The 17,467-nt window shown below is 39.0% G+C and overlaps 1 protein-coding gene across 1 annotated transcript in view; it reads left to right on the forward strand.

Moving 5' to 3' along the window:
• Positions 1-17,467, forward strand: part of STK32A (serine/threonine kinase 32A) — a 137,859-nt gene that overhangs the window by 36,360 nt on the left and 84,032 nt on the right. Inside the window, exons 3-4 of the mRNA XM_061423904.1 lie at positions 2,744-2,799; positions 3,838-3,989. Coding sequence (XP_061279888.1) covers positions 2,744-2,799; positions 3,838-3,989 — 208 coding nt within the window. The remainder of the gene's footprint in view (positions 1-2,743; positions 2,800-3,837; positions 3,990-17,467) is intronic.

Genomic DNA, 17,467 nt, shown 5'->3' on the forward strand with positions numbered 1-17,467 from the left:
CCAAAGTATTGGAGTTTCAGCTTTAGCATCAGTCCTTCCAAAGAACACCCAGGACTGATCTCCTTTAGAATGGACTGGTTATTAGACAAATGCAAATCAGAACTACAAGGAGAGACTAAAAACCAGCCAGAATGGCCATTATTAAAAAGTTTATTTATGTGAAGAGCTAATTCACTGGAAAAGACTCTAATGCTGGGAAAGACTGAGGGCAAGAGGAGAAGAGGGCGATGGACTATAAGATGTTTGGATGGCATCACTGACTCAATGGACATGAATTTGAGCAAATTCAGGGAAATAGTGAAAAACAGGGAAGCCTGGCATGCTGTGGTTCACAGAGTAGCAGAGAACTGGACACAAGTTGGTGACTGAACAGCTATAAACAACAAATGCTAGAGAGGGTGTGGCGAAAAAAGGAACTCTCTTACACTACTGGTGGCAATATAAATTGGTGCAGCCTCTATGGAAAACAGTACAACGGTTCCTCAAAATACAGATTTGCCATATGATCCAGCAATCCCATGCCTGGGCATATATCCGGACAAAACTATAGTTCTAAAAGATATAGGCAACCTTATGTTCATAGCAGCACTATTTACAATAGTCAAGACATGGAAACAATCTAAATGTCCACTGACAGAGGACTGGATAAAGAAGATGTGGTATACTTATACGATGGAGTATTACTCAGGTTTAAAAAAGAATGAAATGATGCCATCTGCAGAAACATGGATGGACTATATATCAGACTAAGTGAAGTCAGACAAAGACGATCATATGATATCACTTTTATGTAGAATCTTTAAAAAGTGATATAAATGAACATATTTATGAAAGAGAAACAGATTCAGACAGAGAGAACAGACTTGTGGTTGCCAAGAGGGAAGAGTAGGAGTGGGAGGGATGAATTGGGAGTTTGGGATTAGCAGATACAAGCTATTTTATATAAAATGGATAAACAACAAGGTCCTACTGCAGTACAGGATACTACATTCAGTATTATGTGATAAACCATAATAGAAAAAATATGAAAAATATAGAGAGATGCACAACTGAATCATACTGCTGTATAGGAGAAATTAACATGACACTTTGCTGCTGCTGCTGCTAAGTCGCTTCAGTCATGTCTGACTCTGTGCGACCCCACAGACGGCAGCCCGCCAGACTCCACCGTCCCTGGGATTCTCCAGGCAAGAATACTGGAGTAGGTTGCCATTTCCTTCTCCAATGCATGAAAGTGAAAAGTGAAAGTAAAGTCGATCAGTCGTGCCTAACTCTATTGACTATAATTCAATAAAATATTAAAAAATAGTTTGTCATTTATCAGTTATACCATTTTTTTCAGGTTAAATCCAGAATTATTTGTGATAGACATGCTGTCTCACATGATTAAATGGCTCTTTTTTTGGCTGAAATAAAGTGAGTTTTGTGTTAAGTAATGATTATGAAGTCACATTATAAAAATATTTCAACCTTGAGAAAGCTTGGAAGATGAGTGGTTCCGTTACTCATCTGTCTTTCCTTCAAAAGGAGCTAATCTGATTAATTTTGAAATCAATAAATCATGTCTTTTAAAGAGAAGAATAGAACCTTTTAGTATTTTGCAATTTTTTCTGATTTAATTCTTAAAAGCCCTCATTTGAAATTTAACTTATCTAAATCCTTATTTCAAAAACCAGGAAAGATAGTGGACATTTTCTCAAGGTCATCAAGGCACATAACCAAAGCTTGTCACCTTTCTGGAAGAATCTATGCTTTGTTCTCTTCACCAAGCATTTCTTGAGCACTGAACCAAGAGACCATGCTATCATAAACTAAATATTTATTGCTTCTGAGTCCTGGAAGGAAATCTTTTTTTTAATTGACATATAGTTGCTTTAAAATGTTTTAGTTTCAAGTATACAACATAGTGATTTAATATTTTTATAGATTATACTCCATTTAAAGCTAAGGGGTGGAAATGGGATTTTTTTTTGCGGGGGGTCCACGTCATGTGGCATGTGGGATCTTAATTCTGTAATCAGGGATCAAACCCGAGTCCCCTGCAGTGGAAGCAATGAATCCTAAGCACTGGACTGCCAGGAATTCCCTCAGGGTGGAATATTTAAATGGCGGATGCAAAAGATCTTCTCAACTTCAAATGAATTTTATAAAATAGACTTTAATGCTCATATTTATCCTCCTCTGTTAGATATTTATGCCTTGGGGATCAACTCATTCTATAAACTTACATGGGTAATAGCTTCCTACTTGGGAAAATTGAAATCATTTTGACACATGAAAGAGTGGTTGTAATGAGAAACAGACAAGGAGAAGATTTTTAAAGTGCAGACCCTTAGTGGCAATGTATGCACAGAGGACCAGGTCTTTGGCCACCTACGTGAAACCCCTGTTATACACACTTAGATCCCCACGGCATCTGTCCTTCTTAACATTCAGTGAGAGTTTTAATTGTCCATTCATTTAGTGACTATTTAATCCATCAGAGTCTCTCTATGGAGCCCTCACTGGACCACAGTCTCCGAAAAGTAGAGACTCAATTTCTACTCTATTATTTCTATAGCCCCTAGTACGAAGCCCTGTGATTAAGTGTTCAAGAAATGTCTACAGATGAATGAATGGTCATGTTAAAGTAGTCTAGAATGTTGTTTACATAAGGTACTTAAGTTTAGTTCAATCTTTATATATTACTCATTAGTTACTAAAGAGCAACTGAATTACTCACGATGTTCTTTTTGTTTTACAGTCAACTTTGACCACTTTGAAATTTTGCGAGCCATTGGAAAAGGCAGTTTCGGGAAGGTAAGAACCAAAATGACTAACCACTAGCAGAGTATGTAGCTCAGAGAGCCCAAGAATGTTCAGATGAGTTACTGGGACTACAATAAATATGAGGTGTTTTTATAATGAGTTTTTATAAAAGTATTACCACACTTTGAACAAAGTATGTGACAGGCAGCTACATAACAAACATGTATGCTTTCAGAATTATCTCAAAGACAAATCAGTTTACTCACTGGATTTTCACACTTTCTCTATGGTAACAGGAAGAGTAAGGTTTCATAATCATTTTCAAATTGTACCAGTATCTTCAGTAACAGTTATCTTGTCAGTGTAAGAATTAAATCTTTCCATGAAGGATAGAAGCTGATTTCTGTTTTCCTCAGTTGTACCATATTTTTTTCTTTTTTAAAGACCTACTGTAAAAAAAAAAAAAAAAAAAAACCTACCATAAAACATATACATTCAGTCTAATTTTTTATAAGAAACTTCCAGATTCAAATCCCGATTAGTTTCTTTGTGGAGACAAACATAACAGAATATCTCATATTTCATATTGAACTTGCATTTTAGAACACCTGCTGTCGACTTTATCTGGCATTATATGAACCTCTTAAAGAATTTTATAAATGTGGACATCATTGTGTTTTCCCAGTGCTTTAAGCCCTTTTTGGTTATATCACTTGTGGTTGCTAAAAGAAGTTCTTTGCACAATATTGTTCATCTTAACTTTGAGCCATGTCCATTTCACTCATTAAAATCTGAATAAAAATGTCATTTATTTGAAGACTCCTGACATGGAGGAAGTTATTTTCCCCCAATATGTTGTCTTAAAAATCCCCAAAAGCAAAAACAAGCAAACTTGTCTGAGAAAGGAGAGATTTCGAAATTGACTTGGTATAGGGGAAGGAAAAAGAAATCAGAGCTAGGTGGCAACTTTAACATCAGAGAATTTGCACATGACAGGGCCTCCAAGCGGTGCTCACCAGTCTTGCGCTGTCTCATGCCCACAATCCATCACCTCCCTAACCACGTTCTCACTCCGGCTGGCACCATTAGGTCTGCATCGTACAGAAGAACGATACCAAGAAGATGTATGCGATGAAGTACATGAACAAACAGAAGTGCGTGGAGCGCAATGAAGTGAGGAATGTCTTCAAGGAGCTCCAAATCATGCAGGGACTGGAGCACCCTTTCCTGGTTAATTTGTGGTGAGTGGTTTTCCTGGACATTTAATGGGACAGTCCTGCCTTCACCCCAACCCTGTTACATAAACACACCCTGATTTCTACATGTGCATTTGCAAAACCCTCATTAGGATCTTCGTGGGATTTTCATTCACCTTGGTTTGTCTTTTCTAAAGAAACAAAATTGTTATAAATACTGTTCAGTTGCTGTATATCCCCTTGTCCTTGAGGTCAGTATTCTTTTAAAGCAGGGGTCCCCAACCCCTGGTTAGGAACAGGGCCACACAGCAGGAAGTGAGTGAGCTTCACCTGTGTTTATAGCCACTCCGCATTGCGCACATTGCTGGGAGCTCCTCCTCCTGACAGATCAGCAGCGGCATTAGATTCTCATAGGAGCACGAACCAAACTATGCTTGAATCTTCCCCAAACCATTTCCCCCCACCCCCATCTGTGGAAAAATTGTCTTCTACTAAACCAGTTCCTGGGCTTCCTTGCTGGCTCAATGGTAAAGAATCTGCCTGCAGTGCAGGTAACCTGGGTTCGATCCCTGGGTCAGGAAGATTCCCCTGGAAGAGGGCATGGCAATCCACTCCAGTATTCTTGCCTGGAGAATCCCATGAACAGAGGAGCCTGGCGGGCTACGGTCCATAGAGCCGCAAAGAGTCAGAGGTGACTAAGCAACCCCAAACTGGTCCCTGGTGCCAAACAGACTGGGGACTGCTGTTGAAAGCACTGTCATTTAATAGGCTGACAAGGAATGAGTTCAGATGTTTTCTCACTCATTACATCTTTTTCCCCATAATTGTGGGGCAGGGACTCTGAGTGTGAAGTATGGCATCGCTGGTGGACATGAAGTTGATTGTTAGGACTTGTACAAAGCGCCTTCTCCTTAAAGTGATGGGCAAGCAACCTGATTTCCTTGCAGCATACTTCTTAAGAAGCCATATACACACCAATGAATTGGAAAAAGATGGGTGCTGTCTTTCTCCTCAAACCAGCTTTAACACAACTGGAGCTAATTTATGTCAGTAGCTAGACATTACATGACTGATCTGCTCTCAAAGCCATTATCATAATCCAAGGCTTAGAAAATGGCAGAGAGGCTTGCATTATCTATTACTTCGAGGTCTTTATGTGGCTGGCTCATTTTCCTCTATATTTTAATGCATCCATTATATTAAGAGCCAGTTCTTCAGTATGACTGTTATTTAAATATGCATACCAAGCAGTTCTTACTTACTAGTGAAGGAAAAAAAAACTCCCCCCCCCTTTTTAGTTAGAGAATACTAATGGAAAAATCATTAAAATGTCACTGTGTGTTTAGGGAGATTCTCCGGAGGAATCAGTGCATAAAAGCCTGTCTCCATCTTTGATTAATACAGCTCACTTCATACACAATTTGCTGAAAGCCTCTGTGCTGCAGTTGAAAAGAAGATGGTTGTATGTGACTTGGAAATAGGTCTTTAGGGTTTATGCACTTCTCAGACATAGGGAAGTTAATTTTAAATACAGCTTCAGTGTATTTAATCAGTAATTTAGACTGGCCTATTCACAATGCTGCCATGTAAAGAGTTCAATGGATGCAGCTCTTTCTTTCCCATCCTTAACAATCATCAAATTGCCTTTTTCCTCTCTCTTCACAATGATGAGCCTCCCTTTGTTCAGAGTCACACTGTCCTTTTTCAAAAGTTCAAGCAGCTAATTTTCTTCTTTTAAGAGCAGGAACCCTTCATAAGGACACACTTAGCATTTTACTCTCTCATGCTTGTCTCTCATCGCCGAGTAGGCCAAGTTGATTTCACTCAGTTCCCCTCTTTTTAAATAACATGAGTGTTATAAGACTTGAAGCTGGCCAAAGGTTATAGATTTTGCTTTGCTTACTTGGTGTCATTCTAGACGACATTCTCTTCTCCGTGAATGTGATAACAGGACATATATTCTACTCTGCCCTTCTTCTCACCCTGACACTGAATCCTGCGTTAGAACCTGGGGCACCACTAACACTGATAGAAGAGAGGAGAGACTCCTTATCCCATGATTCTAGTGCCACATTCAGTACTGGAAACTGGGAGGGGCATTCCTAAACAGAGAGCGGCCCTTTTGTCCTTCAAACCTTGAGATAAGTCTTCAGAAAGCATCTTTATTCCTTCTAATAAATGCCTTAATCAGTATAGCATAGTGAATATAAGTGCCTCTTTGCACAACTCTTAAGTACCTTGTAATATTTCAGGAGGTGTGGTTATGAGTAACTTACTTCAAAATTCTTAAGTCCCATTGTTAGAATGGGTTAATGTGTGCAATTTGGTTGTTTCTGTGAATGAAGTGTGGTCAAGAGCTATGCCCACTGCCCAGAACATAGTATGTTACAAATGGTAGTTCTTACTTTCCTTGCTCCATTAAGTTATAGCATTCTGAACGTGCCCATCACCAACAGCCAGCGTGGACCCCAAAAGACAACTTTGAAGGGTACTTGGCCCCACAGCATCAGGGCAGGTTGTCTGTATGGTGGCACTCACATGCCAACTCATTCCCTATAAAAGCTTATGCTTTTTTTTCCCCACATTTATTTTGTGAATCAAAGAAAAAAATATCTCCAGTGTGTTATATACAATTTAATCAAGATTTTTATGTCCTGGTTTAACTAGACTGAGCTTTACATCCCCAAAACTTCAGGAGCTGGTTTTCTTAAGAAGCATCATATGATAAAATTGCAGCAATATTTTCTTTAAAAAACTCCTCTATACCCATTTATGTAGTCTGTTTTGCTGATATGCTCTGTAGGCCTGTCAATACTACTTATAATAATCTTCTCATGGATGCTCAAAATGTCCTTGTCCTCTGGGGATGTTCAGAAAATTCTGGTTTTCGGGATGAAAGAAAACACAAGGAGGCTTTACACTAATGTTAAGAAGTTGGCTTATGAATATACTTATATAAACATATACACATATTACCTTTGAAAATGTTTCCGCTCATGGCAACTTGAAAAACAGAAGAATACATTGACAAATGAAAACTCTCCAATAATCCTATCACCTTGAAATGACCACTCCTAACAGTGTGCACTTCCAGTAAAATGTCTGTATTTGATGATGCATGGGTCCCATTCATTCCTTCTTTCATGTATAGATTTCCTGAGCACCACAATTCATAATTAGGGTTGCCAGACACAATCCAGGATGCACAATTAGATTTGAATTTCTGATAAAAAACCAGTACCTTTTGGTATATGTCCCAAGTATCATACAGGACATTTTTAACTAAAATAGAAATTCAGATAATGAGTAAGTTTTTAAATGGGCATCTTATATTTGCTCACTCCGGGGACCCTCATTGTAACACAGATCCATACTGTGGAGATGCAGTGGTGAGCACAAGCAGAGAGACTTGCTCACCCACACATTACCAATAACTATGAGAGGCTGCTATTAATCAGGAGGCAATGAATATATCAACTGTGAGAAGTGCATGGGCGGTCTGCGTGCACATATGGGTTTCAGAGGAGGAAGGTCACTAACCCGGGAGCAGCAGTGTTAAGAGTGGAAGAACCTGATGAATTAAAATCCAACCTCCCCAGCCTCCAAAGAGTTGGCCCCACCCAGAACACGGTCATCAGATAAAGGTTATGTTAGAAAGTGAAGGCTGCCATTCAGGGCTGGTATCCAAGAAAAGCAAATACATTCTTCCCTTGAGCCCCTCCCCAGGGGCCTCTAACAAAGCCCTGGCAACCCATACCCGAGAACCAATCGCCCCAGACCTGCCCAGCACAGCAGATCCCCAGGTGGCTTTTGTTAATTGGAATTAAGCCTGCAGCTGCACACAGCTGCTCCCTCTGCTCTCCTAGCCTGGCTCTCCTGTTCCTGTGAACTCCCAAGGGTCCGCATGTGGTTTCAGGAAATGAGGAGAGGAGATTGTCTGTATTAAGTGAAAAGGACCATTTGTCCTGGGAGTGCGAAAAGGGAGCCCTGGGAGATGGCTTAACACAGCCGCATGAATGGGTTCCCTGGAACCAGACTCCATCCTGTGTGACTCAGAGCCCTGGCACCCGTCACAGATCAGAGACCCTGAGAACGCAGAGTGGCCTTCAGAGTCCTGGCATCAACATAATAGCTCCTATTACTTTGGGTTTTACAGATACGATGTTATGTATTCATCCCAGCAACCTATGTGGATAAATATTATTTTTCCCATTTTACACCCAGAGAAACGGAGGCTGAGAGAGGTTAAGCCATTCCCCAGAGTCTCACAGCCAGGACTCAAACCCAGGAATCCGGACTTCAAAGCCCCTGCTCTTCCTGCTGAACTCTCCCCTCCCTTACAGACATCTTGGGAGACTCTCTTACAAAATATGTAAGGAAATTCGATTGATTTTGTCGCTCATTCTCCACACCCCACAAGAATACAAACTCCATAAGGCAGGTCTGTCCACTGTTCACTCTCCTGCTCCTTACAGTAATGGTGGCCACCTCACAGGAAGGGCTAATAAATCTCTGTTGCATCAGCAAATGAATGAACGGCCAAAGTGAATTAGCGGCGAGACTAGGCTTCTGCCTCCTGTGTTTCCTCGCTCTCTTCCCATCACGCCTCTGCCACCTCTCCCGCCCTCACTAACAGCCCCATATTGTCGTGCCTGTTCCAGGTTCTTTGTTGGCCCTGAGGTCAGAGGGACCGGAGTTTGAATCCGTCTCACCACTTGCTAACTATGTAAATGAAGCAATTTACATTTTGTGTTTTGCTTGGTTTCTTCATCTATAATCGGGAATGACAGGAATCTCCATAGCAGAAGGTACTGCTTATGAATAAGAACATGTATATAAAGCATCTCAGACACAGTAAATGTTTAACAACAGCTTTAAACAAACAACTCTGAGGCCCCTCCCAGAAATGAAATGACTCCCTTCCCCCATGGCCAGAAATGATTCTAAAATTTCTCAGGTGGACAAATGTGCCTGAACATGAGCTGGCTTGGGCATTACAAAGTCTTTTGTTCTAAAAACTTAACTCAGTTTCTTTGACTATAAAATAAATGTTTTGGTATAAAATACAGAAAGTTCTAATGAAAATAATAAATACCCATATGTCATCTCTCAGAAGTAATTGTAATAGTTATCTTTATAACTATAATTATATTTCAGTTTAGTTGCTCAGTCGTGTCCGACTCTTTGCGACCCCATGAATTGCAGCACGCCAGGCCTCCCTGTTTATCACCAACTCCCGGAGTTCACTCAGACTCACGTCCATCGAGTCAGTGAGTTATGCTTTAACAAATTACCACACAAAAACAACAACAAATTACCACAAACTTAGTGGTTTAAAACAACATGAATCGAAGAATTTGAGGTTAAAGCTATTTTCATAGTATAATGAAACATTATTTTTCTTTTGCCCTGCACAGTTATTTGCACTGAAAGTTCACAAACAGACAAAACTAATCAGAACAACAATTACCTATGGAATGTAGAGATTAACTAGAAGGTAGTATTAACTAGATTACTAGATTAACTAGAAGTAGTAGAAAAGTGAGTGAGTGAGAGGTTCTATTATCTTTACTGTGGTGTTGCTCATATGAGAATATATATTTGTCAAAGTTCATTATATTTTACACTTAATATTTGTGCATTCACTATAAATGAATTTTCCCTCATTAAAAGAATATAAATTTTTATATTTCATAAATACAAAAATATAAATTTAAAAGAATATAAATTAAAAAACACACAAATGTATTATCTTACAATTTTGGAGGTTAGAAGTGCAAACTCAGTCTTAACTGAGCTAAAATCCAAGCTGTCGGCCTCCTTCTGGAGGCCCTATCAGAAAATTTGTTTTCCTTACTTTTCCAGCGTCCTGAAGCTTCCTGTGAGCCTTGGTTCATGGCTGCTGTTTCCATCTTCAACCCTCTGACTTTCCGCCTTCCTCTTCCATCTTCTAAGGATGCTTGTGATTACACTGGGCCCACCTGGTGGTGATGGTTCTCTCCTGATCTAGCTCTCTAGCCAGGCTCCTCTAAGCCCTTTTCTCAGCTAGGCCTCAACCTTGCCCTCTAAAAACTTCAACTAAACACTGGCATTGTTTCTAACAGCTCAAAGCCTCATCCTAGAATGACCCCAGCCCCCTAAAATGCTTTGCTGAGAAAACTCAAGTATGCCGTGAAAACTTACTCTTTGTTCCCCCACCAACCCCTCAAGCTAGCGCTCCTTCTCTGAGCCTCTGCGGGAAGGGAGGAGCCCAACTTCCCTACGTAGCATCATTTAACAAACCAGATGCGTTTCACATGGACCAACTCCACCTTCCCAGTTTTTGTAGGTTTTCACCTTTCTGACTCTTTTGAGCCCCAGCTCACGATCCTCCCTGTTCCCTCTTAAACAAATCAAAGTTGAGTTCAGTTCACACTGGACTCTTTTCCTATTGCAATACGATATAACTGACTAAAATGTCTCCTAATTACTTTAACCACTGTCAGCTTTGTTAACTTAGGAAGAGAGATGATTAAATTAAGGGCCCTGTAAAGGGGAGATAATCCTGAATTATCCAGTGTTGTCATAGGAAGAAATTTTCCTTAGATTTGGCCCTGATGAACTCAGGTAGGTGTGGAAGAATGGAGTAGTTCCTGAAGATGAACTTAGCAAAAAACAGTGTTATTGTGTGGCCAACACATAATAATTGTTCCATATAGTTGTTGGCTGACTAATGGCCGAGAAACTAGGTCTTTATAATGCAAACATTCACTCATTCATTTACTCCTCAGTATTAAAAAGGAGTCCTTAGTTACAATCAACACACGGAGATATTAGAAAATCTAAGTTCAAGAGAGATTCATTGGAAGGATATGGGGTAGCTTACATAGTTATCAGAAGTAAAGCTTGAAGAAGTAGGTCTCAGGAGGGTGAGGGACAGAGGCAGCTCTGGGACTCTAGATGGCAGGAACTAACGGACAGGCTGTCTCAGCTGGGATGAGTCAGCTGTAGCCAATTTTCTAACCTTGCGTCACCTACTCAAGGTTCAGAATCCTGGGAGGGAATCCAACTGGCCTTGCTCAGAAAACGTGCCTACCCCTTGGCAAGAAGAAAGAGTGAAATAAATAATGACTCCTAGACTGTCCGCCTGAGCACTTGATAAATAATAATGTCATTCACTGAAGAGGGAGATCTGAGGAGGAACAGGTTCATTGTCAAAATAAAGAACTCTCTCTTCCCTGTGTTAGTTTTGAGCTGCGTCTTAGGTACCCAGATAGAGCTGTTGAATAGATGATGAGTCTGAAGCTCAGAAAAGAAATCCAGACTCCAAGGAAAAGTCCCACAAAATACTAACATGGGAATCATTGGCTTATAGGTGCTACTTACACCAGGGATTTGAAGAAAGCACCACTGGAGAGTAATTAGATAGAAGAAAAGGGCTGAGGATTCAAGACCTAGATCATTTAATAGTTCTGATAGAGGAGAAAGACTCAGGGAACTAGAAAAGAAGCAATTGCCAAAAACCTAGCCAACAAGTGAGGAATAAATCAGCAGACTGTGGCAATCCAGAGTCAAGGACACTAAGTACTTCAGAAAAGAAGGTGTATAAACCATTTCAAGTGCTGCAGAGAAGTCAGGAATGAGGAAACAATTGCCCACTGACTTGGGAAGATATGCATAGTGTGACCTTGATAAGAGCCAACGTCAAAAGTTTAGACAAAAGACTGAAGGGAGTAACTTGATGAGAACATGGGACTGTGTAATTTTCTTTTTGGAGGGTGGAGTACAAATTGGTTTTGTTGTGTTTTGAGATTAGCCCATGTTGTCACAAGTAGCAAGTATGTTGTCATTTCTCTATTATAGTCCATTGTGTGAATATACCATGATTTATCTGTACATCTTAAAAATTTTTTATTATGCAAAACAATGTTTAAAAATTGAAGTGTAGTTGATTCAGTGTGTTAATTTCAGGTGTACATCACAGTGATTCCTGTGTATATGTGTTATTACAAATTATTGAGTATAGTTCCCTATGTTATACAGTAGGTCCTTGCTGTTTATCTATTTTATATATAGTATATAGTAGTGTTTATCTATTTTATTGTTGATGGATGTTTGGGTTGTTTCCAGTTTGAAACTTTTACAAATAGTTCTGCTATTAGCATGCTTGTTTGTATCTTTTGGTAAACAAAAGTACTCATATTGGGGGGCATAAACCTAGAAATCAAATCACTGGATCCTAAGATTTATGTATGTTTACCTGGCAGATTTCCAAAGAAGTACCAATTTATATTCACATCAGCAAGATGTAAGAATTCAAGTTGGTTTTAGATTGAATTTTCCTAGTGACCTAGAGTTTGGGCACATTTTTATATGCTTACTGGCCATTGGGAACCCCATTTTTTTAAGTGCTTGAGTTTTTTCTCCATCTTTCTATGGTTTTTTGCCTCTTTTTCTCATTGATCTATAGAAGTTATTTATATATTCTGTGGTTGGCAGTTTAGGTGCTAAGTCGTGTCCAGCTCTTTGAGACCCCAGAACTGTAGCCCACCAAACTCCTCTGTACATGGAATTTCCCAGACAAGAATACTGGAGTGGGTTGCCATTTCCTGCTCCAGGGCATCTTCCCAACTCTGGGATCCACCCATGTCTCCTGTGATGCAGGCAATTCTTTTATCGCTGAGCCACCAGGGTTGGACATATTCTGTAAGTAAGTCTTATTGAGGATGTAAATTATTTGCCCAATCTGTGACTTATCTTTTCATTCCATAATGATGTTTTTGTAAATAAACATTAAAACTTGAATTTAAATATGGTATGATTTATCAGTCTTTTCCTTTATAGGCAGTGCTTTCTGTATCATATTTAGGAAATCTTTGCCCATACCAATGTGAAAATATCTCGTTTCCTAGAAGCTTTGTTGTTTTAGCTTTTATACTTAGATCTGTAACCCAGGATCAAGATTCATTTTTTCCCATGTGGTTATCTAATTAACCCTACATCATTTATTGAAGCTTTTTCACTTTCCTTCCTGCATCATAGTGACACATTTGTTATTAGTCAAGTCATCACATATGTGTGGGTTTCTAGGCTTTGTTTTATTGATCTGTTTGTGTACCTTGACATATTATTCACACCACTCTAAGTACTATAGCTTCAGACTGGTGAAAGAATTCAGTAACATAATTCTTATTCTTGATTAACTTGATTATGGTTGGCCCTTTCCAATTCTATGTTGGCTTTTCAATTTGTATTTTAAAGCTGCTGGTATTTATATTGGGTTACATTGAATTTGTGGATTAGTTCAGGGAGAATGAACATATATTTAAACTATTAAACCTTCCAGTTTATCAAATACACACAGACATATATCTATAATTAAGATAACCCTTAATTTCTATTTTTAGTTTCAGTTTTTAGTGTAGAGTTCTAGCATATTTGTCTTTAAATTTATTTCTAGGTATTTGATGTGTTTTGTGTGCGTGCTCAGTCACTCGGTCATGTCTGACTCGGTGACTCCAGGGATTGCAGCCAGCCAGGCTCTGTTATCCATGGAATCTTCCAGGCAAAAATACTAGAGCAGGTTGCTATTTCCTACTCCAAGGATTTAATGTTTTTTACATGACTACAAACAGTAATTATCAAAATTAAATTTTCTAGTAGTTTGTTGCTTGTTTACCAAAATACAATTGACTTTCAATATTGACTTTGTGTCCAGTGACCTTGTTAAATTCTCTTATTCATTCTACCAGTAGGCCTGTTGATTCTTTTGGATCTTCAAAGTTTATAATCATGTCATTAACTAACAATGACAGTTTTAGTTTTTCCTTTCCAACCTTCTTACCTTTTACTTTCATGCCCATTGCATTTGTATTGAGAAAAATGCAGAGTATAGTGCACATCCTTATGTGTTTGTCCTGACTTCACAGGGAAGGTTTTCAGGATTTCAAGATTTCATATGATAACCGTGGATTTGTAGATATCCATTATCACAATGGGCTTCCCTTGTGGCTCAGTGGTGAAGAATCCACCTGCAATGTGGGAGACCTGGGTTCGATCCCTGGGTTGGGAAGATCTCCTGGAGAAGGGAAAGGCTACTCATTCCAGTATTCTGGTCTAGGGAATTCCATGGACTGTATAGTCCATGAGGTCACACTTCACTTTCTTTCTTTCATTATCACAATAAAGTTTGCTTCCAGTCCTAATTTGCTATGTTTTTTTTTTTTATCATGAATGAGTATTAAATTTTGTCAAATGTGTTTTTGTTTTATCAAGATCATTTCTATCATGTGGCAAAGTAAATTAATTAATCTTCAAATCTTAAAATAACCTTGATCCTAAAATAAACCCTAGAAGGTCATGTCCTATTAAAATAAACTTTAGTTGTTCATGTCCTATTACAGTAAACCCTGGTTGGTCATGTTCTATTGTCCCTTTGTATATATCACTAGACACCAGTACACATTTTAAAATATCTATTTATGTTTATTTTTATATAGCAACATTTCTTTTATTATGTATATTATGTTTTTTTTAATGTGCATAAACAAGTTTAAATGCAGAATATGAGCCAATCTAGAGAAAGGACCTGGTAACGTAGGATAGAAAGGGGAAGATAGCCAAAGCGAGCTGTGGAAGGTAAAGAGATAGATGTGGTTCAGGGAACAGGTAAGTGCACTGGCCTTAGGGAGAAACCAGGGCTCTTCTTTCCTCGCACAAGAACAGTGAAAAGCAGTATGTAACTAGGTATTTCTAATGTGGTGGGTTTGTTGTTGGGCAGATGAATTATTTCTGATGCCACTGCCTCTGTGACATATGAGTTATCAACTGAGAATGAAGAATGGGCCCAAGATAGGACTTGAGGAGAAAAGCTGCTAAGTGACTGAAAGTGTGAAATTAATAGAGAATTGCTGCTGCTGCTGCTAAGTCGCTTCAGTCGTGTCCGACTCTGTGCGACCCCATGGACTGCAGCGTACCAGGCTTCTTCGTCCATGGGATTCTCCAGGCAAGAACACTGGAGTGGGTTGCCATTTCCTTCTCCTAATAGAGAATTAGGACTTTCTAAATATCTATTTCAGACTTGTGGTTATAAATGTACAGTGAATCCAATCAGCACTGTTTGTTTTTCTCCTTAGAGTTCGCTTAATGGATATTTGTTGTTTTTTTGCTGCTGTTTTAAAACATATAGGTGTGTTTAAGTTTAGTTGGGAAAGGTATCCTCACTATGACAGAATTTAATGAATTGAAAAATGTATTTTGAGGAGGTAGACTCAATAAATAGACTCTTGGAGGAAACTTGAGGAAATCATACATACATGAAACCTAAGACAGTTCATATCTTTTTGCTTTTTATACTTTTCATACAACCTAGACAGCACATTAAAAAGCAGAGACATAACTTTGTCAACAAAGGTCTGTCTAGTCAAAGCTATGATTTTTCCAGTAGTCATGTATGAATGTGAGAGTTGGACTATAAAGAAAGCTGAGCACTGAAGAATTGATGCTTTTGAACTGTAGTGTTGGAGAAGACTCTTGAGAGTCCCTTGGACTGCAAGGAGATTAAACCAGTCAATCCTAAAGGAAATCAACTGAATATTCATTGGAAGAACTGATGCTGAAGCTGAAACTCCAATACTTTGGCCACCTGATGAGAAGAACTGACTTGTTGGAAAAGACCCTGATGCTAGGAAAGATTGAAGGCAGGAGGAGAAGGGGACAATAGAGAATGAGATAAATGGATGGCATCACTGACTCCATGGACATGAGTTTGAGAAAGCTCCAGGAGTTGGTGATAGACAGGGAAGCCTGGCGTGCTGCAGTCCATGGGGTCACAAAGAGTCAGACACAACTGAGCAACTGAACTGAAGACAGTTCATATTTTTGAGAGTTTATTTTTGAGGTGTTATGCTGAAATATTACATGTATGATCTCATGTATTTTCAAATACTAGTTCCTATACATTAAAAATAGTATTTGTCCTCTTATAAAGATGAGTAAATTGAAGATGAGAGGTTTGATTCCTTGCCAAACTACAAAACCTGAAAGTCATGCCAAGTCTAGATTCTAAATCCCACTCCCAAATTCTTTAAGACAGTGTTAACCTATATTTTATTTTAATGTTACTTATACATATATCATTACTTTCAAAACTCTAGAATTGAAGTTTAACAAATTGCACGAACTACAAAATCAATTAAAAAAATTTTCAAGAGTCTTTTAACATGATGAGTTATAATGTGTTAGTGAAACCAAATCACCATTTGTAACTTGATATATTCCAGTTTGACATTAAAAAAAGAAGAAGGAAAAAAAAAAACAATATGCCTGCTCCTGCTTCCCTGATAGAGTTCCAAATGCTGGATATCAGAACTGGAGATGGATGGAAAGCCTCATGAGATCAAAACATTTCTGAATGTTGGTCTAGTTTGACTGTAAACACTAGTCAGGTGAAGGGAAATGGGACGCATTAAAAATGGGAAGGGCATGGAGGACAAAGTAAGGATTCTGTATTTAGTAGCAGGGCTGGGTTGTCCTCTCCTGGCCCTGGAATTTTGAGACAGGGACAGCTAGGTCAGTAAGGACATAAATTGCTATTCTGGCCAAAGAGGCAAAGGAATAGACAATAGCAGGTGCCGGATGAACCTTTTCTCTCTCCACTTCATCCACTGGAGAAATCAATCAAAATACATGACTCAGCATATCCTGGAACCCTCTCAGCCCTGTCAGGGCCTGTCCAGCCACTTTTTGAATCACAGGTGGTAATTGGTGACCCATCAGTGACCTGAATTCATCCCACTTACAGTGTCTATCTGCAGGCAGTCTACAATTCTCCCGAAGCACAAAAAGTGGTAATTTCTGATATATTTTCTCCAGACCCCTGAAAAATTCTATGGGTAAGAATATAATTTAATGGTTCCTCATTATCATCTGAGCATGGGTCTTGGCTTTTCCTTTTACATGGCAGGGGCAGTGAGATGTTGTTTTTCCCCTTTGCTTGTTTACTGGCTAGAGTAATCTCTGAGGTACTATCTCAGGAGATTATGTAGAAGATAATAATATTCATATTTTCCCCAGAGAAACTTCATAAATAACATCTCCAAAGCCTGTCCAGATAAGCTGATGGATCACAGAATAGCATTTAAAGCTCTGTCCAGAGAGAGGGCAGAGCTGGAGGAAAATCAGCTACTATATCACAATGTCAGGAAAATATCTGCAGTGTCTTAGGTGTGGTGTTTAAAATTCATCCACAATCTCTGTCATTGTGTAAATTATGGATTTTGGTTCATTTTCTCAGAGGCTATAGTTTATGGTTTGAATCAGGCAAGTAAGTATGTGTATTACTATCTCTGAGGTTTTTATGAGGCCCTGCAATGAAAGTCAGGTCCTTCTGTTAGTTTCTAGCACAATATCCTACACTTTTCCTTCACAGCCCTTATCATGTTTTATAACTAGATATTTGTGCAAATATTTGTTGTGTAGATGATTAGATTTAAGAAGAAGGAAACCAGGATCCTTGATTTACTCTTTTAGCCTCAGCACCTTGT

This window comes from Bos javanicus, chromosome 7 (genome assembly GCF_032452875.1).
Source record: "Bos javanicus breed banteng chromosome 7, ARS-OSU_banteng_1.0, whole genome shotgun sequence".
NCBI classification, from domain to species: domain Eukaryota; kingdom Metazoa; phylum Chordata; class Mammalia; order Artiodactyla; family Bovidae; genus Bos; species Bos javanicus.